Here is a 27542-nt window from a genome sequence, read left to right as displayed (position 1 = left end):
GAGGGAAAAAGGCTGCGCACAACAAAGGTTGTCGCTACTTAAGAAAGTGGCGGTGGCGCGTAGATGCAGGGGCTTTAGTCTGGCGTGATGAAGGTGGTCTTTTCGAGATTTCTCTCGTCGACTTCTACTTGCCAGTAGCCAGACTTGAGATAGATCGACGAGAAGTATTTTGCGTTGCAGAGCCGATCTAATGCGTCGTCTATCCGTGGTAGGGGGTATACATCCTTCTTTGTGATCTTGTTCAGTCGATGATAATCAATGCAGAAACGTAAGGTTCTGTCCTTTTTCTTCACCAAGACAACAGGGGATGCCCACGGGCTTTTTGATGGCTGGATGATGTCGCCGCGCAGCTTTTCGTCGACTTGTTCTCTTATAGCTTTACGTTCTCGCGGCGAAACTCTGTAAGGGCTCTGGCGGAGTGGTCTAGCGCACTCCTTGGTGATTATGCGATGCTTGGTGACTGGTGTTTGTCGAATCCTCGATGACGTCGAAAAGCAGCCTTTGTATCGTCGGAGCAGACTTCTGAGCTGCTGTTGCTTAATCACGGGGAGACTTGGATTAATGTCGTAGTCTGGTTTGGGAACCATGGTCGTCGGGGTAGATGCGGCGGAATCCGAGAGGACAAACGCATTACCCAGGTTTCCAGAATTTCCTCGATGTATGCAATCGTCGTGCCCTGGTTGATGTGCTTGAACTCCCCGCTGAAGTTTGTCAGCAACACTTCAGTTTTCCCTCCATGCAGTCGAGCTATCCCTCTTGCGACGCAAATTTCACGGTCTAGCAGTAGACGTTGGTCACCCTCGATGACGCCTTCTACGTCGGCAGGTGTTTTGGTGCCGACAGAAATGACAATGCTGGAGCGAGGCGGGATGCTGACTTGATTTTCAAGCACGCTTAACGCTTAAGGCATGGTGACGAGAGCTCTCTGGCGGTACCGCTTGATCTTCCGACAGCTTTATCGACTTTGATTTCAGGTCAATGGTTGCGCCGTGTTGGTTCAGGAAGTCCATGCCGAGAATGACGTCTCGTGAACACTGTTGGAGGATAACGAAGGTGGCAGGGTAAGTCCGGTCATGAATGGGAATTCTTGCTGTGCAGATTCCAGTCGGCATGATGAGGTGTCCCCCAGCGGTCTGAATTTGAGGGCCTTCCCATGCAGTTTTAACTTCCTTCAACTGGGCGGCGATGTGTCCACCCATTACGGAGTAATTGGCCCCTGTGTCCACTAAGGCGGTAACTGCGTGGCCGTCAAGAAGCACGTCGAGGTCGGTGGTTCTTTGTCTGGCGTTGCAGTTAGGTCTTGGCGTCGTGTTGAACTGAAGCTGGAACGTCGTGTCGTCACGTCATCTTTCGTCGGTGTAGTCTTGGCTTCCCGACTTCGTCAGGACGGCGGCGTGTCGTTATTATGTCGTCAAGATGGTCGCTTCGGCGTCTTCGTCAGCGGCGGAGGATCTTCATCAGTTCGACGAACAGCAACCGCACCTCCATCGGTTGCTGCTTTTAGTTTTCCAGATATGGGCTTGCAGACCAGCCCCGGGCTGGGCCAGTGTATGGTCGGTGCTGTGGCGACAGGTAACGGCCTGGTAACGGCGAACGGGACGGTTGTCGAGCGCTCCACTGAGTGGCGGCGAGGTAGTTGGTGATACCGCGAGGTCGTTCGCCAAGCTGTGGTCGCGGCATGTTAACGGCGAACCCTCGCAGTCCCATTTCCCGGTATGGGCATCGGCGGTAGACGTGACCCGCTTCTCCGCAGTGGTAGCAGAGTGGGCGGTGGTCAGGAGTGCTCCAAATGTCCGTCTTCCTCGCGTAGCGGCGCTGGGTGACGGGCGGGCATACTGGCGGCGGCGGACGACGGAATTGTGGCGTTAAAGGTCCCTGGCGCAGTCGTGCAGGTGGGCCTTGGCGGCGGGCGACCGCGGCGTAGGTCATCGCTTCCGGCTGGGGCTGCAGTGATTCTGGTTGCACCTCAGGAACTCCAAGGGATCGCTCAAGCTCATCTTTGACGATTTCGGTGATTGAGGCTACTTGAGGCTGCGACCTAGGGTACAACTTCTGCAGCTCTTCCCGTACGACCGCTCTGATAGTCTCGCGCAGATTGTTGGTGGACAGCAATTGAATTCCTGTGTAGTTGGTAGAGTTCATGCGGCGGTTGAATTGCCGGTTCCACATTTCGAGTGTCTTCTCGATGCTGGTGGCCTCGCGAAGAAACTCTTCTGCAGTCTTCGTATCATTGCGCCGAAAAGTTCTTCCTTCACACCATGCATGAGAAGGTGGACTTTCTTCTTCTCGGGCATATCTCAGTCGGCGTGGCGGAACAGACGGTTCATTTCTTCCGTGAATATAGCAACGTTCTCGTTGGGTAACTGCACACGGGCATCCAGCATGGCTTCAGCCCTTTCCTTGCGCACGACGCTCGTAAAGGTGCGCAGGAAGCCGCTACGAAACAAGTCCCATGGTGTCATGGTCGACTCCCGGTTCTCAAGCCACATTCTGGCGGAGTCTTCTAAGGCGAAGTATACATGCCGCAGCTTGTCGTCGGAATCCCAGCTGTTGAAAGTCGCGATTCGTTCGTAGGTCTCCAGCCAGGATTCCGGGTCTTCAGTAGCTGCTCCGTGGAAGGTCGGTGGGTCCCGTGGTTGTTGCAGGATAACGGGGGACGCTGGGGCAGCCATTGGGGTTGTCTTGGCCACAATCTTCTTTGTCGTCTCATGCAGAAGTCTGGGCTCTGGGGGCAGTCCTTGCAGTGTGCGGCTAGCACGCTGGTCTTGGGCGATGTCGGTTTTGTCCTCGGGCTTCGGGCTTGGATTGCGGCTTTGCGAGGGCGTTCGGTACATGAACGCACAAGCACCTCCATCAGATGTCACGTGGTAGTGACTGTGAAGAAAGCAGCCAAACTGAGAAAGACGAAACTAGCCTTTTATTGGGCGAACTTATGCCCTCCAAAACAGGCTACACTCAAAGAACGGCGACAACGGCGAACACCCCGTCGGCGATCGTCGTAAAATCTAATCCACTGGTCAAGCACATCGGCTTTTATACATCAATCGTCGAATGTTCCAGACTAATCGCTGGGGCCCACGCGCCTTCCACGAAGTTTTACATTATTCGCATCACGCACACATGCAATCAGATTACGCACGGTTCGGTCACAGACAGTGGATGGAACCATCGATAATATTCCAGAAACTTCCCACACATGCAAGCGCATCCTGCGCTGTGTGATAACATTTGTCAGGCGGTGAAACATGTCGCCCGATGAAGACAAGTACACGTGTCAATATCGAACCAATGTTGGGGCAATGACCACGGCTGGACAAGGCGGGCCACCATCCTTCGGCGAGGATGAAAACAAATGGAACACCTATCAGGTGCGCCTGGATTTCTACTTCAAGATTCACAACATTGTTGACCAGAAGAAACGCAGGGTGCTTCTAATTGTGGTATTAAGCACCGAGACTGCTAACCTCCTTACTGGCTGCTGTGCACCATCCAAAGCCCAGGAGCTTACATATGACGATGTTGACAAGCTACTAGCGAAACACTTCGCTCCCAAATGGAACGAAATTGCGGAGTCCTATAAATTCTTCACCAAATTTAGCTACTGAATGAGATGAGTGATTTCATCGTGCTAATCCGGAAAATAGCAAGCAAGTGCAATTTCTTAAATGCTCTAGACAGAATGCAATGAGATTGCTTTATCTGTGGCTTGTGTAATGCCGGTGTCCATTGGAAACTGCTGTCACAAGCAAAGCTTATACTAATGGAAGCTGAAGACACAGCCTGTGCAGTCAGATAGCAGTGGTGAATGTGGAGCAGATGGAACAAGCGACTGGCTTCGGGAACGTCCATAGCATTGAAAGAAAAAATGCTCGGTATGTCGTTCACAGCCTCTGTCCAGCGACACATTCCCTTGGACAAATTTAGGCAGCTTGAGCTGCAGAACTGGGACATATAAGGCTGGTCAGTTCCGTCAAGCAGTGTGTTTCCAGTGTCATCGGCAGGGTAACCCGGCACACACGTGCCAGCATGTGTTTCCACACGACAAGACGGCAAGACTCCGTGCAGAGCAAATGTCAAACAGCGACGACTACATGGAGTACCTCACGAGTCTTATTGCTCCTTCACTAAGCCTTGTCCAACTGTTAGATGTGCGAACACCGAATAGTAAATTTCGAAAAGAAACAATGAAAAAGAAAAGCAGAATATCCAACTGACTATCAAATATGAAAAAATTTAACAGAAACTTTTACGCTTCCAAATTTTGTATAAAAAGCACAGTGCTGCACATACTTAGAAGGCTAATCACATTACTTCGCAAGAATCTTGTTAGCTATAAGTAACTAAGGTACCTATGAATTGAGATGCAGAGTAAGTTCTACTATTATTAAAGGGAACCCCTAATAAGTATGCCAGCACAGACAACTTAGTTCGTATAAGAAGGTCTGGAAAATATTTTTCAATTACTAAATGTCTGTCAAATAAAGTGCTTTTTCCCTCTGAAGCTTAAGAAATAGCAAAGTTGTCCTCAATACCATTGGGGTTTTCAGTTTAATAGTTGGCCGTATTGTGCTTAGTGGCAATCTTCTATTGCTTAGAAAGTATTGCTTTACAGTTTTCTTTCAGAAAACAGGTTTCTTTTTATCTTTACAGCAGATGGCTTTTGTGGGTCATCGTCAGCTCATTAAGGGCCAATCTGTGCAACAGACAAAAGCCGGGAATTCACACCACGTCACTCGCTCTGCACGGTCGGTGCCGACGGTAAAGAGTTCTTAAATAGGGAGGCCGACGGCAAGTTTTGCCTGACTCACCCCCCCTCCCCTCCTCCTCTTTGTTTTCATCAATGTAAATGCGTCTGCAGCCAAGGGTCAGCATGCTGTCATATATTCTCAAGCCTGCCATGTTAATGTAAAGCTAGTCTTGTGACGGGTTGCTCGAAGCTACGAAAAGAGACAATTGTGTGCCTACATGATCGGCGTTTAAAACAAGATGCCACCTACGGTATTTCGCAAAGATGGTGGCCGTGAACATGCAACGCTCATTTCGTGCAGTTGCTTTCATCTGCAACACGGTTTGTTGGCTTTCCGAGGGTCGTGCGACCACTGTGACTAGATCTGTGTTGATTCGGCAACTGTAACTTAAGCCGTCGACACCAGACGATGCAGCTACAATTAGGCTGAACAGGCTAGACAGTGTAGCCAATGGTGTGGTTGTGATGGAAATTTACCACTGCCTGCTGTGATAACGGGCCGCAAACTGTCGCAAGATCACGGGTACAGCTTAGAGTGACAGTCGTTTAAGTGACGTTCGGGGCTACAGTCAACCAACTGGCAGATACCGCAAGCACCCAGGACAAGTTGGTCTGTGAGCTTGCATGTGGGTAAAAAAGCTCCGAAGTGTTCGAATCTGCGTGCGTGAATACTGAATTTACCTATATGATGTGATCAGTGTGCCTTCCAGTGGCTTATCGGCTTGACGTTCACACATACTTCCATGCTTTCCACACACGCTGCTTTTGTTGTTTCCTCTTTTCACATAGCATTATTGTTTAGATCAGTCCGGATGACCTGGTCGAACCTCTTAACAATAAAGATTGCGCACCGTGGGATTGCTGCACACATCAATGCACCGACCACGGCCGAGTCATTCACTGAAGGTACTGATATTAAAAAAATTTAATATTAGATACAGTCGAACCCACTTATAACAATATTCATGTGCCACGGAAACTCCATTGTTATAACTAGGTTGCATGAAAAAATCAAAATAGGGGGATGGCAGAGCTGATATGAGAAAACTATACAGGTAGGGAGGCCAGTGGGGCCCTCCTCACCACCTTCCTCCGCCCGGCTGCTGATTGTGTTCACTTGTTTAACTGCTTCCTGGGCGCTCCAATCACATGTGACAAGCCGTGGCTGTCGGCGTTAAAGAATGGCGCTGCTATAACAACTGCAAAAGGTGTCATGGGTGGCAAGCGATATGCGAGCACCGCCAAGGCATCACTTTGGTGGCCCCAAAAGGGGCCTTTTAAAAATTGCAAGAAGGCTGCCGCGGCAGCCTGTCAGCTTGAGAAATCCAGAAGAAATGCTGAGGAGAGATTGCCACAAGCATCTCACCACGTACTTCTCACTGGCTTGCACGAGAAAAACTATGTCCGTCAGCCATGCACATTTTACGCGAAGCTTGCCGACATCCTTTTCCAAGGTATCCAAGCGCTCCACGTAGTGCAGCGGAAGGTTCCTCGCGAAAACGAAGCCCCGGAGGGACTGAATCATGTCAGGCCTTCTGCGAGGACAACGCTGAGGCAGCCTGCCTTACTGTGTTATTGCTGTCGTCGTTGCAGTTGCTATCCGATGCAAGTATGTTCGCGACGATTGTCTCATTGGTAAAAAGCACTTAGTTTCCAAATCTATAGCGGTGCACTTTCTTTTCAGCATCAACGTCATGCATTGCCGATGATCAGCGGGCAGATCAGCCATCTTCCGTTTCGGCGGCGAGTCAAGCGAAGTTGAGAAACCGCGTGGCCAGAAATGACTTCGACACAACGAACAAAAATGAACACGAGCGATTAAGCTGTTCGCAGAACTTCACCGGATGAGGAGCCAGCGAGCAACATGCGAGCAATGTGCTCGCGGGGCAGTTGGCACGGTCTATTTGTGTTTTAGAGGGTGGGGTGGCGTAGAGCTATAAGCGCAGCCCATTTGTGTTCGGAGGGGTGGAAGGCGATGGGAGAGAGCCGCGCAGAGATGGTTAGAAAATGAGCACACGGCGGCTGTTGGAACAGCGGCCCATCATGCAACGGCTCGAATTTCTCATTTTCTTATTTTCTTTTCAGGGATTTCGCATTTCACTACCTTTCGGCTTGGACACCCAGAAGCCAGACTTCATCATTATAACCGATAATGCAGCGTCGAGGCATTGTAGTAAGCAGGCGATTTCACTATGGAAAACATACAAAAGTCAACGGTGCAGTAGCTTCTCATTGTTATAACCGATATCTTGTTAAAACTGGTATCATTCTAAGTGAGTTAAACTGTATTCGATTTGAAATCGAATATTCGAGTACTCGCACACCCCTACCAAGCGGTCTCCTGCACCTTGCGGTGGAATGGTATGCAGATAAAAATGCAAGTGGACACAGGATCACCTCTTCGATTAAAACTTGACCAATGTATTCAATGTACAGGCACCGATGGCTGGGCCGAGAAAGATACCGAAACGCAAGCTTCCGGTCAAGGGCCTGCTGAAAGTGCCAGTTACCTACTCTGGAAAGATCACCGAGGCTACTTTGACTGTGCTTGGTTGCTTGGGACCCAATTTGTGCGGTCGTGATGCTATCAAGGCTTTCAAGCATGAAGGCAAACACAAACTCAATGTTGTATCATTGATCGATAAGCAACATCATGGTAATGACTCCTGAGCAATGCAGCTGTCAGAGTTAAGATATGCTTTCACCAGGATTGGGATTAATTAATAGACCATCCACACATTTGCACTTGTGCACTGACGCTCAACCAAAGTTCCCTAAAACCAGCTCTGTACCTTAAGCAATGAGGGAGCAAGTGACGAAATAGACAGTCTCGTTGAGGCTGGGATTTTGGCACTAATTTCAACTGCCGAATGGGCGACACCACTTGTTCTAGTTGTGAAAAACAATGAGCCCATCCGCCTCTGTGTTGACTGCAAGACGACAGCAAATGCAGCCTGTGTCATAGAGCAGTATCCCTTGGCAAAAATTTGTGACATCTTTGAAAACCTTGGCATCGAAATCTTTAGCATCCTCGACCTTAAGGATGCCTTCAATCAATTGCAGTTAGATGAAGACACAAAGAAGATTCTTCTTGTGAACACACCAAAGGGATTGTTCTGCTTCAAAAGGCTTCCTTTCGAGGTGGGATCAGTACCAGTTACTTTTCAAAGAGACATGGAGGGCATACTAGAAGGAATTCGAGAGGTTCAAGTTTATCTTGATGACAATGCAGTGACGGAAAAACAGGATTCATAGTAAAATATTTTGCGCACACAATTGACAAGGACACAGTGAAGGGGGGACACACGAGCGCTTACTCACAACTATTTTATTTTCGGAAAGATATAGAACATATATACCCCAGCTATCAGCGCTGAGCATGTGCTGAGCATGTCAGTAAAACAGAAACAGATTAAAAAAGAGATTAAGAAGGTTCAACCAGTATTTAAAAAAGCGAATTCATTTTCAGTGATTACAACCAATGGTTGGCTTATGCATCTTTCAGCGCACTTTTTTATATGAAATGCTACTGCGATTTCATGTGTTAGTTTAGTTTTATCTGAAAACAAAATGTCAGTGTTAAAAAATACCGGATCACAGTGGCATAGATTGCAGTGATTTGACAAGTGCGTCATTATGCAAAATAGAAGTGAGGCGTGCAGACAGGACACAAGAGTAGAGAAGTGGACAACACGAACGCCGACTATCAACTGAAGGGGGCACTCAGGCGAAAAAAGAAAGAAGGCGCAAAACTCATCTGCACATGCTCAGGAATGTTAACACCACGTGTCAATCGGGTAAACGTGCCGGCCTACGTGAGAGATAACTGTTAAGGTACTTAATCTCTTCCTTATGTAAAGTAATCGAAGGCTGACTCATCCACGCACTTCCACCATTATAGACATGCCATGCCTCTACCATAAGACGCGTATCTTCATTCTTATGCCTGTACAATATCGCGCATTCATCTAACTCTGGCGTGCAGTTACAATCTCGGCAATGAAGCGAAAGATTATAAGGCGATCCACCAGTTAACGACCTTTTATGTTCCATTAGCCTCTGACTGATACACCGTCCCGTTTGCCCTACGTAGAACTGGCCACAGCTAAGGGGAATTTTATAAACCACACCCATACGACAGTCAGTAAAACAGTTCTTATTGTGCTTCACTGGACAAATATCTGTTCGTTTTTTGCCTTTTACCCGCTCCTTTTTATTCTGTACGGCAGCGCATATCTTACCTAGCTTATTGGGAGCAGTGAAAGCAACATTAACATCATATCTACTAGCAACTTTTTTAAGCCTGTGCGACACTAAATGAATATACGGAATAGCCACTACTCTTTTTTTGCTATTACTGCTTTCTGTAATCACATCCGTCCCTCTCGAAACCGACTTCTTTAGGCGCTCAGCCACAGTGGCCACCGCTACACTAGGATACCCTGCTTCTAATAGGCGCCGGACCTGCGCATTAAAACTGGCGCTCATTTTCCCTATTACAGAAAATCAGGTAATCATCAACGTAACGAAATATCTTGATATCAACCTTACTCAGGTAAATGATGCTAAGAATAGGGGCAACCTTTGAGCCAATACAAATGCCTGATTTCTGCAGAAAAACGCCATCTCTCCACCCAATCAGCGTCGACTTCAAGTACATTGAAAGAATTTCTAGAAAAGCTCCCGTGCAAACACCTCATCTGTCAATAAAAGCCGACTATTGCACTTGTTCTTCATTAGAAGCAGGGTATCCTAGTGTAGTGGTGGCCACTGTGGCTGAGCGCCTAAAGAAGTCGGTTTCGAGAGGGACGGACGTGATTACAGAAAGCAGTAATAGCAAAAAAAGAGTAGTGGCTATTCCGTATATTCATTCAGTGTCGCACAGGCTTAAAAAAGTTGCTAGTAGATATGATGTTAATGTTGCTTTCACTGCTCCCAATAAGCTAGGTAAGATATGCGCTGCCGTACAGAATAAAAAGGAGCGGGTAAAAGGCAAAAAACGAACAGATATTTGTCCAGTGAAGCGCAATAAGAACTGTTTTACTGACTGTCGTATGGGTGTGGTTTATAAAATTCCCCTTAGCTGTGGCCAGTTCTACGTAGGGCAAACGGGACGGTGTATCAATCAGAGGCTAATGGAACATAAAAGGTCATTAACCGGTGGATCGCCTTCTAATCTTTCGCTTCATTGCCGAGATTGTAACTGCACGCCAGAGTTAGATGAATGCGCGATATTGTACAGGCATAAGAATGAAGATACGCGTCTTATGGTAGAGGCATGGCATATCTATAATGGTGGAAGTGCGTGCGTGAGTCAGCCTTCGATTACTTTACATAAGGAAGAGATTAAGTATCTTAACAGTTATCTCTCACGTAGGCCGGCACATTTACCCGATTGACACGTGGTGTTACCATTCCTGAGCATGCGCAGATGAGTTTTGTGCCTTCTTTCTTTTTTCGCCTCAGTGCCCCCTTCAGTTGATAGTCGGCGTTCGTGTTGTCCCCTTCTCTACTCTTGTGTCCTGTCTGCACGCCTCACTTCTATTTTGCATAATGAATCCTTACCAACTAGCTCAACTTTCTGTCGTTCTAAGCTTCATTTCTAGTACTCTGAGCCCTTTTCCATGTTCCCCTACTTATCTGCACAATCCTGCTTCGTTAGCTTCACTAATTGCGATATGTTTGTTCCGCGCTAGAACCATGTCGTGGTTTAGTCGTAATCGTGTCGTCCCATTGGAAGTTCAAATGATGTGCGGCTTTCTTCAACCATCAACTGGGCATGCCAGAAGGATTGGAGCTATTCTTTCCGCTGAATCTTGGCGCCAAGTTAGGTTCTACCAGGAGTGTCTAAGGGTCCGTTGCGCGGCCCTGGGAGACGGTCGCCATTGGAACCGCCCCTACGCCAATTGGAATAAGTTAGCCGTGCAACATGCGGACTTCCTATGGAGGATGAAACTTCCGGAGCTTCAACAAAGTACGAGGAAACACCTTTCTAATAATTCACCGTCAAATAAGGTACTGGTTCTTGGAGATGCCATCATGAGTGATAACCATAGAAGAACCCTTGCTTTAGGTCCTAAGCACTGTTTTAAGCCTAACGTAAAACCCGTTGACGTTTTAAGCATACCGCGCTGCATAACCAGGCTCGTCCCGGAAGAAGAACGCTCACGCTGTATTTCGGATTGCATTGTTAGCATATAACAATCAGATTCTCATTTTAAGACGCCTGACCCTGTCCGACCGTTAGTTGATTACCTTGTGGAGCATAAACTTAGACCAGTAATATCTGACAAGGAAGGTTATTTCGTAATTATGCCAGATGACATGTACTCAGAAAAAGCGATTTCAGCCATAGAAAATAATTTGCAGCCAGTAAAACCCAAGCCTTCTGTAGTTAAGCAACGTGCGGTTGACCTCTTGTCAAAACATAATCTTGATAGGCTTGTCTGTAATGTCAAGAAAGCTAAATCCCTCACTTTAGAACTGTTTTTCTCGGCCAAGACCCATAAACAAGAAATTCCTTTTCGTGCTATAGTGTCAGAGAAAGGGACGTGGCAGGTCTGTGTCGCTAGTTACCTTCAGAACTGCCTAGCTTCTCTAGTTTTTTCAGACCCCTTTTGCCTGCGTAATTCTCAGGCACTAGTTCAGTATTTGAGAGAGGAAAATCCTGGTGATTGTACTGCTTTTAGTATGGATATCGAAGACCTGTATTATTCCCTGCCGCATGACGGGTTGCTAAATTCCGTAAATGAGTGCATTAAAGAACAAGTGCAAGAGTCGGCTTTTATTGACACATGCGGTGTTTCCACGGGAGCTTTTCTAGAAATTCTTTCAATGTACTTGAAGTCGACGCTGATTGGGTGGAGACATGGCGTTTTTCTGCAGAAATCAGGCATTTGTATTGGCTCAAAGGTTGCCCCTATTCTTAGCAACATTTACCTGAGTAAGGTTGACAACTGCTTAGAGCAAGCCTTAGGTGATAGTGTTATCAAGATATTTCGTTACGTTGATGATTACCTGATTTTCTGTAATAGGGAAGAATTCGATTCCGCTGCTACCTCAGTAAGTGAGCAATTGAAACTTTATGGGCGAGGATTAAAGTTTACCAAGGAATTTCCTCAGCGACGCGTAATTCAGTTTCTTGACATTTCCTTGATCTTCGAACAAAATCATGTTTGTTGGCAGTACTCCCCAAGATCTTCGAAGCCGTTGCTAAACTTTCGAATCCAAGCATTCTAAATTAGTAAAAAAATCGGAATTGCCATGTCGTGCCTTAAGTCTTCCCTCACCAGATCGTGCATGCACAAAATGAGCGCCAGTTTTAATGCGCAGGTCCGGCGCCTATTAGAAGCAGGGTATCCTACTGTAGCGGTGGCCACTGTGGCTGAGCGCCTAAAGAAGTCTGTTTCGAGAGGGACGGACGTGATTACAGAAAGCAGTAATAGCAAAAAAAGAGTAGTGGCTATTCCGTATATTCATTCAGTGTCGCACAGGCTTAAAAAAGTTGCTAGTAGTTATGATGTTAATGTTGCTTTCACTGCTCCCAATAAGCTAGGTAAGATATGCGCTGCCGTACAGAATAAAAAGGAGCGGGTAAAAGGCAAAAAACGAACAGATATTTGTCCAGTGAAGCACAATAAGAACAACTGTTTTACTGACTGTCGTATGGGTGTGGTTTATAAAATTCCCCTTAGCTGTGGCCAGTTCTACGTAGGGCAAACGGGACGGTGTATCAATCAGAGGCTAATGGAACGTAAAAGGTCGTTAACCGGTGGATCGCCTTCTAATCTTTCGCTTCATTGCCGAGATTGTAACTGCACGCCAGAGTTAGATGAATGCGCGATATTGTACAGGCATAAGAATGAAGACACGCGTCTTATGGTAGAGGCATGGCATATCTATAATGTGGAAGTGCGTGCGTGAGTCAGCCTTCGATTACTTTACATAAGAAAGAGATTAAGTACCTTAACAGTTATCTCTCATGTAGGCCGGCACGTTTACCCGATTGACACGTGGTGTTACCATTCCTGAGCATGCGCAGATGAGTTTTGTGCCTTCTTTCTTTTTTCGCCTCAGTGCCCCCTTCAGTTGATAGTCGGCGTTCGTGTTGTCCACTTCTCTACTCTTGTGTCCTGTCTGCACGCCTCACTTCTATTTTGCATAATGACGCACTTGTCAAACCACTACAATCTATGCCACTGTGATCCAGTATTTTTTAACACTGACATTTTGTTTTCAGATAAAAATAAACTAACACGTGAAATTGCAGAAGGATTTCATATAAAAAAGTGCGCTGAAAGATGCATAAGCCAACCATTGGTTGTAATCACTGAAAATGAATTTGCTTTTTTAAATACTGGTTGAACCTTCTTAATCTGTTTTTTAATCTGTTTCTGTTTTACTGACATGCTCAGCACATGCTCAGCGCTGATAGCTGGGGTATATATGTTCTATATCTTTCCGAAAATAAAATAGTTGTGAGTAAGCGCTCGTGTGTCCCCCCTTCACTGTGTCCTTGTCAATTGTGCGCGAAAAATATTTTACTATGAATTCGTACCAACTCGCCCAAATATCAGTTCTGCTACAGAAAAACAGGATAGTTGTGACATGCTGCACCAAATACTTGAGAGGCTAAAGCTTTTTGGAGTGAAGCAGCACCCTCAGAAGTGCTTCTTTCAACAAGATCAGGTAGAGTATCTTGGGCATTGCTTACATGCAAACAGGCTGTTACCTAAGGAGGGAAATATAGATGCAGTGTTGAAAATGTTAAAACCATCGTGCATATCCGAGTTGCACTCGCTTAGTGGCTCTGAAACATATTACAATACATTTTTAAGAACCTGGTATCATAGGTGATATAAATGATGGCATCATTTTATGCGCAGTGGCGCAACTATCACTGCTGTTCCTCATAATAAAGAGGTGCACACGACGCAAGTTAGTCTGCATGGTTCTTGCCCCCTACTACAATATGCGTGTGTTTTCTGGCCCATTTATGTGCAGTGGCGACGAAGACAAGATGATTTAAGCCTACGCAGCAGCAACGCTGACACTACCTACAGCTATGCCAGTTGCTATTGAGAAACTGGAAGCTGTTGGAACAGCGGCAATAGTTTCACCACTGTGTATAATCTGATGTCATCATTTGTATCACTTATCACACCTGGCATCAGCCCTTACACCGCTGTATAAACTGCTGCAGGATAATATGCCCTGGCGATGGGGGACAACACAAGGTGCTCAAAGAAGTCAAGTCAATGATAAGCAAAGCTCAATTTCTAAGCCACTAAGACCCAAAAGAACTGCTTCTTTTAGAAACTGACACCTTCTTGTGGTCCTGGTACGGTACTTTACCGCTGTACTGACAGGGAGGATCGGCTGGTCGGATTCCGCTTGCGCACACTTTCACCTGCCTGGCGTAAACAGGATGCTCTGCTCATATTGTTTTGGGCCATGAAGTTTCTTGAGTATCTCTTTGGTAATCATTTGACCATCATTACAGACCACACGCCATTGCCTATGCCTCTACACTCTATAGAAGCCAGTTCCAGCTCTAGCAGTGGCCCACATTCAGCGGCGGTCTCTGCTGCTTAGTGGATACTTGTATCGCATGGAATTCAAGCCAGGAAAGGCAATGATTGCTGTTGATGCCCTGAGCTGCCTTCTGGCACAACAACCGCATGATGACGTGACGGCGAGATCAACAGCTAAGGACGAACGCAAGTATGTGCTTTTTACCAGGCATCTCGACAGTAGGCTAGTGACGTCAAGAGACTTAGCACGAATGACGAAAGAGGATGCTGTATTAATGAAGGCCGAACAATACATTCATGATGGCTGGCAGTGCAAATTGCAGGCAAGAGACAATGACCTTTTTTTTCCACATGAAGAATGAGATGGTTTGTAGCGTGTCATCGACTGGGGTGATCGAACTGTAATTCCTGCCTGAGCCCGGAAGTCTATGCTGCGTTAACTACATGACACGCAACAGGGCATCACAGCAATGAAAAAGCTGGCTTGCTCACTTTTTTGAGTACCCGGGTCTCAATCGAGGTATCAAAGACATGGCCAGAGCCTGCCTGACTTGCATAGAATGCAGCAGCATGCCACCGGCCAAAAGGTCCGCTCCACGGCTGGACACCAACGGAAGATGGTCGAGAGTGCACATTGATTCTGCAGGCCCTGTCGAGGAACAAATGCTGCTAGTGGCAGTCGACTCCCATACGAAATGGATCCAAGCAAGCTTACTGAAAACTACGATCATAGCGATGAAAGTGGAAGCACTGCGGACTATGTTCTGCTGATTTGATCCGCCATGAACGCTTGGACAATGGACTGTAGTTTACGAGTGTGCATTTTCAGTCCTTCATAAAGCGAATGGTATCGAACACTTCCACGCTGCACCCTATCATCTGCAATTGATTGGCTTGGCGAAGAGGGCCATTAGAACGTTAAAAAATGGGCTCCGCATCAATTCACGAGGAACACTACAATTCCAATTAAATCAATTTCTTTTGCACTATTGGTGCACTCCCCTGAATAATGGGAAAATGCCGGGGGCTATGTTACTGGAGATGGAGCCATGCACTCATTTGGAAAGCATTGTGTCATGACCAATTCCTACTGCAGATTCCGGACACACACCTTCCCATCTACCCGGGACACCCATATGGTACAGAAACTCTAGAGAAGGTGCCAGCTTAACTCCCCGGACTGGTGCAGTCCACGGCAGGCTCTCAAATGACTGAAGTTGATTCAGCCAGTGGGGATTATCACTGCTGACATGAGGACCAGCTGAAGTACTGAAAGACCAAATCTCAGTGTTCACCGGGTAGCCCAGCGATCAAGACAGTGCTAGGCGCACAATCGCCATTAGAAGCATCAGACAATTCAATTACACAACACGGCACAGGTGTTGGCTCTGAGCCTGCTGTCAAATCGCCAGTGGAAGCTTCTTGTTCCTACAGTAAGCCAGCAAGTCATTGGCCAGGCTGCAAGTGAGCTATTAGTTCACAATGAAAGGTCTGCGAGAACCCGTTGTCGACCTTCAGATCATTACGCACCTTAAGGGGAAGGAAGGCTGCTGCATCGGTATCAACCATATACAGCTCATGACAAGCCCTCATGAGCATCTAAGCAGCGTCATTTCGGCTTCAAAGGCAAGCTCAAGTAATGACGTCACAACCCAAAAAGTGCTTAAACATGAATGCTTTCAATATACGTTGTTCAGTCCCTGCTAGCGTGTCAGTCTGTAACACAGTGAAACATAATCCAATTTAATCTGATGAGAGGACACAAGTGCTTCATTTATAAATAGTACCAATAGAGATGGAAGCGACCAAGGGAGATTTGGAGTAGCTCTCGAAGCAACAAATTTGGCACATTGAAACAGGTTTGGAGCAGGAATTGCTTGTTTTGGAGCATCTAGCTATGACTCAACATGAGTGAAATACAGACAAATCAAGAAAAGATGTTCTTTATTTGACTTCGCAGAACATTATTATGTTACGGTGAATCAGTTATGCAGAAGCCCGCATGGTGGAGGAAAGTTCACTAAAGGAAAAAAATGTCATATACCCAACAAAGGAAACCCATATGCATTCCTCAGATACCACTATTAACCCTCTGAGGGTCAATGACGTAAATATACAGTGCCATGAACAAGTCCAAAAATAGTCGATGCCGTATATTTACGGCGCAATCTGTACGTTTAAAACGTGCGTCAATTTCCTAACTTTTTATTTTCTGGCATGTGCTGCCACTATAGTAAAACGTCATTAAACCATACCCGCTTAAACAGTAGTTTCGTTTTAAATGTAGTAAAGTCAAATCCCTGACTCGGCGGCCATTGAACATAATGCGTTTTGTATCCGCATAAGCCGTACCAGCTTATTGCGTATGCATCGGTTAAAACGTAGCGTTTCAACATTTCGTCGTGCAAACACAGCGGTGCGCAGTCTCCATCGGGCGGCCCGGCAGAACAACAAGCCTCAGAGATCGGAACAACGGCCTCCGAGCGCCCTGTGCGTTTGTGCATGAAGCCACATCAACATCAACATCATTTCGACGCCGTGCCAAAGAGCGTTATGGTGTCATGCAAGCGAGGACTCGCGTCGTTTTGAAGCTCTGATAAAAAAAGACACTTGGTGCTCAGCATAGAAAAAAAATTAGACATCGTCCATGCTATCGAACATGACATGAAGAAGTCGGCGCTGGCACGCAACAGGAATCTGCTGTTGTCTACAGTGTGTGGCATTTGGAATGCGAAGAAGTTGCTCGGCAGCGCTGGTGCGATCACGAAGACATGTCGGCTACGAGGTTTGACTTTTTGCCATCGTTGCCTGTGTTGTTGCCAAAGTGTCGACTAGCGACAGTGACGAGGACGACACGGAAAGCGATAGCACGGGCGATTCAGGCCCGACAGTGGCATAAGCTGCGCGTTACGTCAGCCTCATCAATGCAATCGTCGCGACGAGAACAGGGGCGCGATAACGTAGCTCTATTCCAAATGAAAAGTATTCCAAACTCTGGCACCCGGCAATGAAAAAGGCGCCCTCGAGACTTCTGCAGCACTACTGCGCACGGGCACGGAGAATACGCAATGCGAACGAGGAATCTGCCATGCAAGTGTTTGCCGAGAAGAGGGGGCTGGCTGAAAAGCTGGCATGCAGCTTCAGTAAGTCTGAGGTCGCTGTCGTCATCGTGCTAGGCCGCCGCGGCATCAAACGAAAATAACATTTTTGTCGCCTGAAGTGAATAAATACTGCATGTTTTTTTCCCCTTTCATCGCACTCTCTCCGAGTTCCGTTTTCGACAGGTAAGTGGGCGATCTCATGCTATTTTGGTTAAACAGTACTACCATTTAGTACGTACTTTTCCCGAGCTCCAATCAACTACGGTTTACCGAGGTTTCACTGTATGTGAGAATACAGGGAATTTTTTTCTCGCGCCTCCCTCTCTCGGTTTTCGTTGCATGGTTTGTTTTAGAGCTAGTTTATTCCGGTGCGTCCATATACTACAGCTTGCGCATTGGTGCACGCAGGCGGGCGGCGGTTTGCGTTTTGTCCCGTGGGCGGTTTCAGCTTCTTGCGCTCGCAAAACTGATGGCTATCTCGTTACTAATCGCTCAAAGGGCGACCGCCTGTTTTTCGCTTCTTTAGTACTCACAGGGGTGGGCATAGGAAGGATGCCACCGTGCATGCGTTCCCTTTTCCTTTCTTTTATTTTATTTTGGAGACTTGCGAAAACTACAGGTTTTCCCACTCTATTTAATCTAAGCGCCAGTCAATCTAATCCAAGCGCCAGTCAATTTAATCCAAGTGCCAGTGATTTTAATCCGAGCACCACTCAACTTAATCCAAGGACCACTCTATTTAATCCAAACGCCAGCCAAAATAATCGAAATGCCAGTAAATTTAATCCAGGCATGACGGAATTCAAGAATCTTTGAAATTCAAGACTTCTGAAAATTTGCTAACATATTATGAGTTAATACCTTGAAAATGAAAGAGCGAGGTGAGAGACCAGTAGCTGTCCTGGCACGTGACTAACGACAACTTTTGGAAGTTTCTATTTTCTACTTCGTTATGAGAGCGACACAGCAGATGTGAATTCTCGAAATTGAGAGGAAACGTCAGCATGAGTACGTTGAATTAAGGATACACATGCGATTTGGTCATGGCTATCAAACGAAACAATAACGAGTGATGCGATGATAATCACTGGGTCCTCGCCTGGAGGCTTCAGTCGTTAGCGAATACGATTCACTATTTTACTGCGATATCCGCAACCTCTATTCGAACACCTTGTCGTCGCTACCACTAAAACACTCATGAATAACATTTATTTGCATAATACACCTAACTGATATGGTCGAGTCACTAGTGAGCACAAGTGAAATATAATGCACAGTTCAGGGTTCCAGGTGTTTTGCACAACATAACTTCATATATATCCAATGAAATGCGATGAAACGAGCGACTCACTATGCCTACTATAAACTTGTATACTTAACCTTCTACTGCACCTTGTTGCATTTACACAACATTCTAATGAACGGCATTAAACGCAGAAGCAAAGTCCATTTAGAGCTGCCTGTACACGTTGCATTTCCGTAACATTCATCTAAAAAACGAGTAAAAACCTGTAGTTGCTTCTGGTTCGCGATACGATGAAGCTTAGCGGAAGTTTGTCACACATTTTGCTTTTCTGAGGGGCACACAACCACACAGTTTTCTTGAGTGCGCTCACCTTCGCTGTTCTATTATGCTACGCACGTAAATATTAGTGTAAGAGCAGGAACATTTGACACTTGCAAAATATTCTTGTGTGCGCATTTTGTAAGCCTTATGTGTATAAAAATGCATCAAATTTTAATTCTCATAAGTTTATTTACATTTTTTTATTGCTGTTATTCATGAATAAACAGTACATATATCCCAACGAAAAATATTTTTTCTCACTTTACGGTCACCCTAGAAAAATTACGGTAAAGTTTTTTCGAAATGGGTCCCTCAGAAGAATTGGAATCTGCAATAAAAAAAATCAACCCTGGGCGGTTGCATTTGGAAAAAAATCGACTCTGAAAGGGTTAACCCTTTCAGGGTCGATTTTTTTTATTGCAGATTCTAATTCTTCTGAGGGACCTATTTCGAAAAAAATTTACCGCAATTTTTCTAGGGTGACCGTAAAGTGAGAAAAGACATTTTGCACTGGTATATATATACTGTTTATTCATGAATAACATAAATAAAAAAGGAAATAAACTTATAAGAATTAAAAATTTGATGCATTGGTATACACATAGGTCAAGGCTTAGAATATGGGCACATGAGAATATTTCGCAAGTGTCAAATCTTCCTGCTCTTAACACTAATATTTACGTCCATAGCGTAATCGAAGTGCATAGGTGAGCGCACTCAAGGGAACTGTATGGTTATGTGCACGTGAGAAAAGCAAAGCTTGTGACAAACTTCCGCTAATCTTCATCTTATTGCCAACCAGAGGAAATTAGTTTTCGAGGGCAATTAGTTTTGCAAAAAAAAAAGAGGAAGAAAAGGAAACGCATGCATGGCAGCATCCTTTCTATGCGTACCCCTGTGAGCACTAAATGAGCGAGAAACAGGCAGTCGCCCTTTGAGCGATTAATAACGAGATAGCCATTAGTTTTGCAAGTGCAAGAAGCCGAAACAGCCCATGGAACAAAACCCAAACCGCCGCCCACTTGCGCGCACCAATGCGAGAGCGGTAGTTTATAGACACGCTGGAACAAACTAGCTCTAAAACAAACCATGCAACGAAAACCGAGAGAGGGAGGCACGAGAAAAAATTCCCTGTATTCTCACATAGTGGCAGCACATGCCAAGGAAGAAAAAGTTAGAAAATTGGCGCACTTTTATATGTATGGACGGCACTGTCATAGTACAGCATCGACTATTTTCGGACTCATTCACGGTGCCGTATATTTACGTCATTGACCCTGAAAGGGTTAAGTTACATACCGGAAGAACGACTAAATGCGGCCAAGAAAAAGAAAAAAAATGATTAAGGGATTTACAGCAGCACCCATTGTATGTTGACAGGCTTTTGTTATTGATAGTCAAGAGTTGTGTTTCGTTGTGTACAAGCAACTAATATTTAAGTTTAATTAAATAGCATTAATTACCTTATTTACCAGATAAGGATATTGAATAACGCAAATCCTAGTTTGCTTTAAATCCAGTTATCGCTCATGTTTCAACATCCTCCACAACTTTTTCTTTGACATCTCATCAATTAGGTAAGATTATAAAGTTAGTTAAAACACATATTCATGCACAATGAACAAGAAATATTGACTGTGAACCCCTTGAACAAGACCCATAAACATACAGTGAACGCCGTTCGTGTAATTCTTTCAATTATTTTTTTTAAATTCTGGGCAACATTCAGTTCGCATAGCAGAGTACCACAGAATAAATGAAGTTACTTTGTCAGCCATTGCATGTTTGCCATTCCATGTAACTTCGAGAGACAAAAAGAACTCCGGCATTTATAAAAAGAATAAAGGTAAAAAAAGTGTTTAATTACTTCCTGATCAGCATAGCCCATATTTTGCACAAGCTCAATGATTAGGTCTGCCCCATAAAATCAATGTAGAACGAATGCTAAAGAATGCCATCTTAAAATTTTTGTATCTGTGCAAGCCACGTCATGAAGATCATTGCCGCAAACGCAATTTCTGTCATTCACGCATTCTCCAACCCTTTACGACCGCCATTTAGCTGCTATGGTATGCTAAAACAAAAACCTTACATCTTTGGTTTGCATTTTGCGACCACAAAAGTCGGATTTTGCATAATGTGGTTGTGCAGAATATAGAGTACCCAGAGTGCAAATTTCACGAAAGCAAGCAGCTCGTTTCTCAGCATGCTGCACTATACCAACCCGGTAATTAGATGTGGTGCACGTGCGAAATATATTTTAATGCTACATGCATGGTGTTCATCATTGTTCAACGCAGATTTACCACAAGCGAGCCTTAAAATGCACAACGACAGACGGCACGACTGATTGGTTCAGCTGAGAGCGCAACTTTCTTCCCCGACTGCCCCAGCAAAAACAGAGGCGTCCACTCAAATCATCTTTAGGTGGTCTGCACATTACGCAAACGAGCAAGACTTACATAAAACATTCAAAATGCATTATTAATGCACAAAGCATTTCATTTTCTTGCAGTCAAGTTACAATGCACTACCAAACACATCCACCCTCCAAAGACGCCTATGCTGAAACGGGTTGCTTTAGCTTAGCTTGTAGGGTTGAATGCCAGCCAATACATAGCTGTGTGGTTGTCAGAGAACACAAACATCCCAAAAAACATAGCGACCTTATTCGAAGTTACCGTTCTGGCGCAAGTTAGCCCAGCTCTGTGGTTTGGCATAAGATGGAGCAATTGGAGCAGCACTTCCATCGCTGCACCAAACAATGCCCACTACGTAACACCATATATAAACAGCATTTTACTGTGTGTGATCGTGTTTAGACCAAAAAGTCTCACTGTCTGAGTGACACAGCATGCTATATAGTATGTTATGTCCACTGTGGACGGGCTGAAAGTTGTTGCATTTTTGCTTCCATTTATAGTTTTATGAAACGTTTATGAAACCTGGCAACGTTTAACGCTAGAACATTATCTAGTGAGGAGAGTCTAGCAGTGCTATTGGAGGAATTAGAGGGCAGTAAATAAGATATAATAGGGCTCACTGAAGTTAGGAGGCCGAAAGAAGCATATACAGTGCTAAAAAGCGAGCACATCCTGTGCTACTGGGGCTTAGCGGAGAGACGAGAACTAGGAGTCGGATTCCTGATTAATAAGAATATAACTCGTAAAATACAGGAATTCTATAGCATTAACGAGAGGGTGGCAGGTCTTGCGAAACTTAAGAGGTACAAATTGAAGGTCGTACAGGTCTACGCCCCTACATCTAGTAATGATGACCAGGAAGTCTAAAGCTTCTATGAAGACATGGAATCGGCGATGGGTAGAGTGAAAACAAAATACACTATACTGATGGGCGACTTCAATGCCAAGGTAGGCAAGAAGCAGGCTGGAGACAAGGCAGTGGGGGAATATGGCATAGGCACTAGGAATAGCAGGGGAGAGTTATTAGTAGAGTTTGCGGAACAGAATAATATGCGGATAATGAATATATTCTTCCGCAAGCGGGATACCCGAAAGTGGACGTGGAGGAGCCCAAACGGCAAGACTAGAAATGAAATAGACTTCATACTCTGCGCTGACCCTGGCATCATACAAGATGTGGACGTGCTCAGCAAGGTGTGCTGCAGTGACCATATGATGGTAAGAACTCGAATTAGCCTAGACCTGAGGAGCGAACGAAAGAAACTGGTACATAAGAAGCCGATCAATGAGTTAGCGTTAAGAGGGAAAATAGAGGAATTCCACATCAAGCTACAGAACAGGTATTCGGCTTTAACTCAGGAAGAGGACCTTAGTGTCGAAGCAACGAACGACAATCTTGTGGGCATCATTAAGGAGTGTGCAATAGAGTGTGCAATAGATCGGTGGTAACTCCGTTAGACAGGATACCAGTAAGCTATCGCAGGAGACGAAAGATCTGATCAAGAAATGCCAATGTATGAAAGCCTCTAACTCTACAGCTAGAATAGAACATTCCAAGTTAATCAACAAGCGTAAGACAGCTGACATAAGGAAATATAACATGGATAGAATTGAACATGCTCTCAGGAAGGGAGGAAGCCTAAAAGCAGTGAAGAAGAAACTAGGAATTGGCAAGAATCAGATGTATGCATTAAGAGAAAAAGCTGGCAACATCATTACTAATATAGATGAGATAGTTCAAGTGGCTGAGGAGTTCTATAGAGATTTATACAGTACCAGTGGCACCCACAACGATAATGGAAGACAGAATAGTCTAGAGGAATTCGAAATCCCACAGGTAACGCCTGAAGAAGTAAAGGAAGCCTTGGGAGCTATGCAAAAGGGGAAGGCAGCTGGGGAGGATCAGGTAACAGCAGATTTCTTGAAGGATGGTGGGCAGATTGTTGTAGAGAAACTGGCCACCCTGTATACGCAATGCCTCATGACCTTGAGCGTACTGGAATCTTGGAAGAACACTAACATAATCCTAATGCATAAGAAGGGGGACGCTAAAGACTTGAAAAATTATAGACCGATCAGCTTACCGTCTGTTGCCTACAAACTATTTACTAAGGTAATCGCAAATAGAATCAGGAACACCTTAGACTTCTGCCAAGCAAAGAACCAGGCAGGATACCGTAAAGGCTACTCAACAATAGACCATATTCACACTATCAATCAGGCGATAGAGGAATGTGCGGAATATAACCAACCCTTATATATAGCTTTCATTGATTACGAGAAAGCATTTGATTCTGTCGAAACCTCAGCAGTCATGGAGGCATTATGGAATCAGGGTGTAGAGGAGCCGTATGTAAAAATACTGAAAGATATCTATAGCGGCTCCACAGCCACCGTATTCCTCCATAAAGAAAGCAACAAAATCTCAACAAAGAAAGGCGTCAGGCAGGGAGATACGATCCAATGCTATTCACAGCGTGTTTACAGGAGGTATTCAGAGACCTGAATTGGGAAGAATTGGGGATAAGAGTTAATGGAGAGTACCTTAGTAACTTGCGATTCGCTGATGATATTGCCTTGCTTAGTAACTCAGGGGACCAATTGCAATGCATGCTCACTGACCTGGAGAGGCAAAGCAGAAGGGTGGGTCTAAAAATTAATCTGTAGAAAACTAAAGTAATGTTTAACAGTCTCGGAAGAGAACAGCAATTGACAATAGGTAGCGAGGCACTGGAAGTGGTAAGGGAATACATCTACTTAGGGCAGGTAGTGACGGCGGATCCGTATCATGAGACTGAAATAATCAGAAGAAAAAGAATGGGCTGGGGTGCGTTTGGCAGGCATTCTCAGATCATGAACAGCAGGTTGCCTTTACCCCTCAAGAGAAAAGTGTATAATAGCTGTGTCTTACCAGTACTCACCTATGGGGCAGAAACCTGGAGGCTTACGAAAAGGGTTCTACTTAAATTGAGGACGACGCAACAAGCTATGGAAAGAAGAATGATGGGTGTAACGTTAAGAGATAAGAAAAGAACAGATTGAGTGAGGGAACAAACGCGAGTTAATGACATCTTAGTTGAAATCAAGAAAAAGAAATTGGCCTGGGCAGGACATGTAATGAGGAGGGAAGATAACCGATGGTCATTAAGGGTTACGGACTGGATTCCAAGGGAAGGGAAGCGTAGCAGGGGGCGGCAGAAATTTAGGTGGGCGGATGAGATTAACCCTTTGAAGGTTTTCGCCGTACATGTACGGCGGCGGTTTTCTGTCCCGCAAGGTCTTAGCCGTACGGGTACGGTTCCGACCCTCCGTTTGAAATTTCGCACCATAATTACAATGCGTGCTCACCGGGAGGTGCTGCCACCTCTTAGCACTTACAAAATACGCTTGAAGTTGGTGCTACCTTCTTGGGGAGATAAACAGAGCTGATTGCTAGCTTCAGTGCGTCACCACCGCTCACAAGGTATTCTCGCTCTCCGCGGCAACGCGCTTACGCGAGAGGGTGCCTCAGACCTCTGCCCAAGGCAGCCGCACGCAGAGATGTAATGTGCGCGCCAACACAATTCCTCACTCCAAGAGAACAGACACGCATTTTAGGTGTGCAGACTGCGATAAGGCGCTGTGCGTAAACCCGTGTTTTAAGGAGTACCACGCTCGGAAATACTATTTAACATTTTGTAGTTCTGAGTGATGCCGACACCAAAATACTGTTCCTAATTATTTTTTACTATTTATTCCCGACTTTAAATATATTGTACATTCAAGATCCGCAATAAAGTAATTTGACCACCTGGGAAAGCTTTTTTCAAAATAATTCAACCCTCAAAGGGTTAAGAAGTTTGCAGGGATGACATGGCCACAATTAGTACATGACCGGGGTTGTTGGAGAAGTATGGGAGAGGCCTTTGCCCTGCAGTGGGAGTAACCAGGCTGATGATGATAATGATGAAACACAATCGACGATGTAAATTCATAAATATTAGAATGATAAAATAGTGACTACAGTTAAACCTTGATATAACAAACTTCAATATAATGAAATTCTCTATATAACAAATTATTCAACTTTTCATAACCTTTTGCCCATAGAACACCATGCATTTAGAACCTCAATATAACAGAGTCTGTTTGTATACAACAACGAAATTCACTTCTGCATCGAATCAACATCGAAATTTCACTTCTGCTGCAAAGGAATGCCAAGGCAATAGATGGAAACTTCTGCAGACGCAGATGATTGAATTACAAGTGGCTGCTTGCAAACGCACTTCTCAAATCGCTCACAGCACAATAAGAGCGGCTGCCAAAATGGAGCCGCATCATCTTCTGCATAAAGTGAAAGCACGATAACATCCCATCACGTCCCGTGCACTTTAGGTGCGAACGAAAGTGTGAGAGAGTGGAACAAGAAAGATGGCTTCATGAGTGCCGCTTCCCTGTGCGAGTAGAGGGAAATAGGGGGAGGTGAGCAGGTTGTGGTAACGAGATCGAGCGCGCGTGAAGAGGGGGAGGGGTAAGTTGGTATGGTATGAATAACTTCATTTAGGTCCTGAGGGATCAGTCTGGGACTGTCGCGATTTCTTGTGCACGTCTCGGCTGTGGCTGTGCATGGCTGTAAGCGCAGCTCAGGACATATGCAGCTGCGCAGCCTGCTTTAGAGGTAATCTGCAGCGTGCTTTACCGGGTGTGCCCGGTTGGCCTGGCCTCATGTAAGCTGTCTTCCTGCGCGTTTAGTATTGGAGGTTCTGTATTCTCAAGTTTTGACAACCTGGAAGCATTACGTTTTGGGCAAGTTGGTTGTACATGATTATGTACATGACTTATGCGCACACAGACATAAAATTTCACATCCCCTAAAGAAGATAGGATCTCACTCTGGCGTCAAAGTCGTGTTCTCGGCCTCCTCCAAAACTAGAAAGGCTGTAGGAAAAGCTGCCCAATTAAAAATGAAAAACCAAAATGCACGATAAAGCACCAAAACAAGTTTGTTGCATGCAATGAAGGGGTAGTATACTGGGCTCCCTTGTCGTGCGGCAAGTGTTATATCTGCCAAATCAACCGATGCGTAAATTAAGGCTAGCAGAACATCGCCGCAAGGTAAAGCAAGGCATCGAAGGCCCCATGGCAGAACCCTGCAAGTCATGCAATGGTTGCTATCCTATCTTTAACAGATGCACAATTTTATTTTCTCACATAAATCAGTTAACCAGGGTGATAGTCGAGGCCAGAAAAATTATTTGGCATGATCAGAGATGTGCGAGAGCCCCATCTGTAGCATTAAGTGATAAGGGAGGAGGTTTCTGGATGGTGAAACGGTATGACAGTGACAAGTTTTAGGTTTCTCCGGCACACGTGGCTATGCAGTTTTTTTTCTTGCCTTCCTGCTTTTTCCTGATTGTGGAAGCATATATATATTGTTGCTGTCACAGTAAAAGCCAGTTGAAGTTTGTGGATGGTGTGCGTCCCTTTTTTGTTCGACGTCCTGTCTCTGTGGCACGCAGAAGTCTCTAAAGAATCATTGACAATCCATTGGAGCAAGAGGAAGACGAAGCATTCGCTCCCCGCTGCCGGCACTTCGAATGATAGCGTCGTCCCAATGCGGGCGATGCTATCAGCCGCGGGAGCTTGCGGGGGCTTTCCTCAGTGAATTTCGGCTACCCCCAAAATTTGCTTCACTTGCATGACGTTAAAGTAACAGCTGCCCTAAACAGCAAGTTTTGTACAAAAGCAGAGAAATGGGCTCAAGCAAGTGGCATTCAATGTACACTAGCTCGAAAAACCCTATAGCCTCCCGAATCCCAGCTGTATTGGACATTAAATGCTAAGCCAGTGCTCCATTACCAAGGATTCTATCCTCGTAAATCTGAGGATATTTTTTACACCTAGCTACGCCATTTAGGGAAGTATAGAAGAAAATACATAAGCCATGATGGCAAGGGAGGACTTTAATACGAGGACTATCAGCGGTGCGGCATTTTGCGACAACTGTCGGAGAAGTAAGTGCTATGTTCTGTACTTGTGCAGACATTGAGATCGTATCTTTGGACTTTTGTGAGAGTTAAGAATACAGAATGCACAATAATTTTAGGTGTTCACATGCAGACATAAACTTGGCCTATCCAACAGATTCAATGCTGAAAACTGGTCATTTTGAATGAACCAATATGGTGG

General features: G+C 45.3%; 1 protein-coding gene across 6 annotated transcripts in view; it reads right to left on the bottom strand.

The window, feature by feature from the left end:
• Positions 1–27542, bottom strand: part of Unc-115a (actin binding LIM protein Uncoordinated 115a) — a 593933-nt gene that overhangs the window by 92189 nt on the left and 474202 nt on the right. Inside the window, exon 18 of one of the 6 annotated variants that reach the window (XM_075676603.1) lies at positions 14782–14929. The exons of the other annotated variants lie outside the window; for them this stretch is intronic. Within the exon in view, the coding sequence (XP_075532718.1) occupies positions 14804–14929 (126 nt within the window). The 3' untranslated portion in view covers positions 14782–14803. Of the gene's footprint in view, positions 1–14781; positions 14930–27542 lie in introns of those variants that run through there. 6 annotated transcript variants of the gene reach the window in all.

This window comes from Dermacentor variabilis, unplaced genomic scaffold, assembly GCF_050947875.1.
Source record: "Dermacentor variabilis isolate Ectoservices unplaced genomic scaffold, ASM5094787v1 scaffold_12, whole genome shotgun sequence".
NCBI lineage: Eukaryota > Metazoa > Arthropoda > Arachnida > Ixodida > Ixodidae > Dermacentor > Dermacentor variabilis.
Note: the sequence above shows the minus strand (reverse complement) of the source record. Positions and strands in the feature narration are given on the sequence as shown.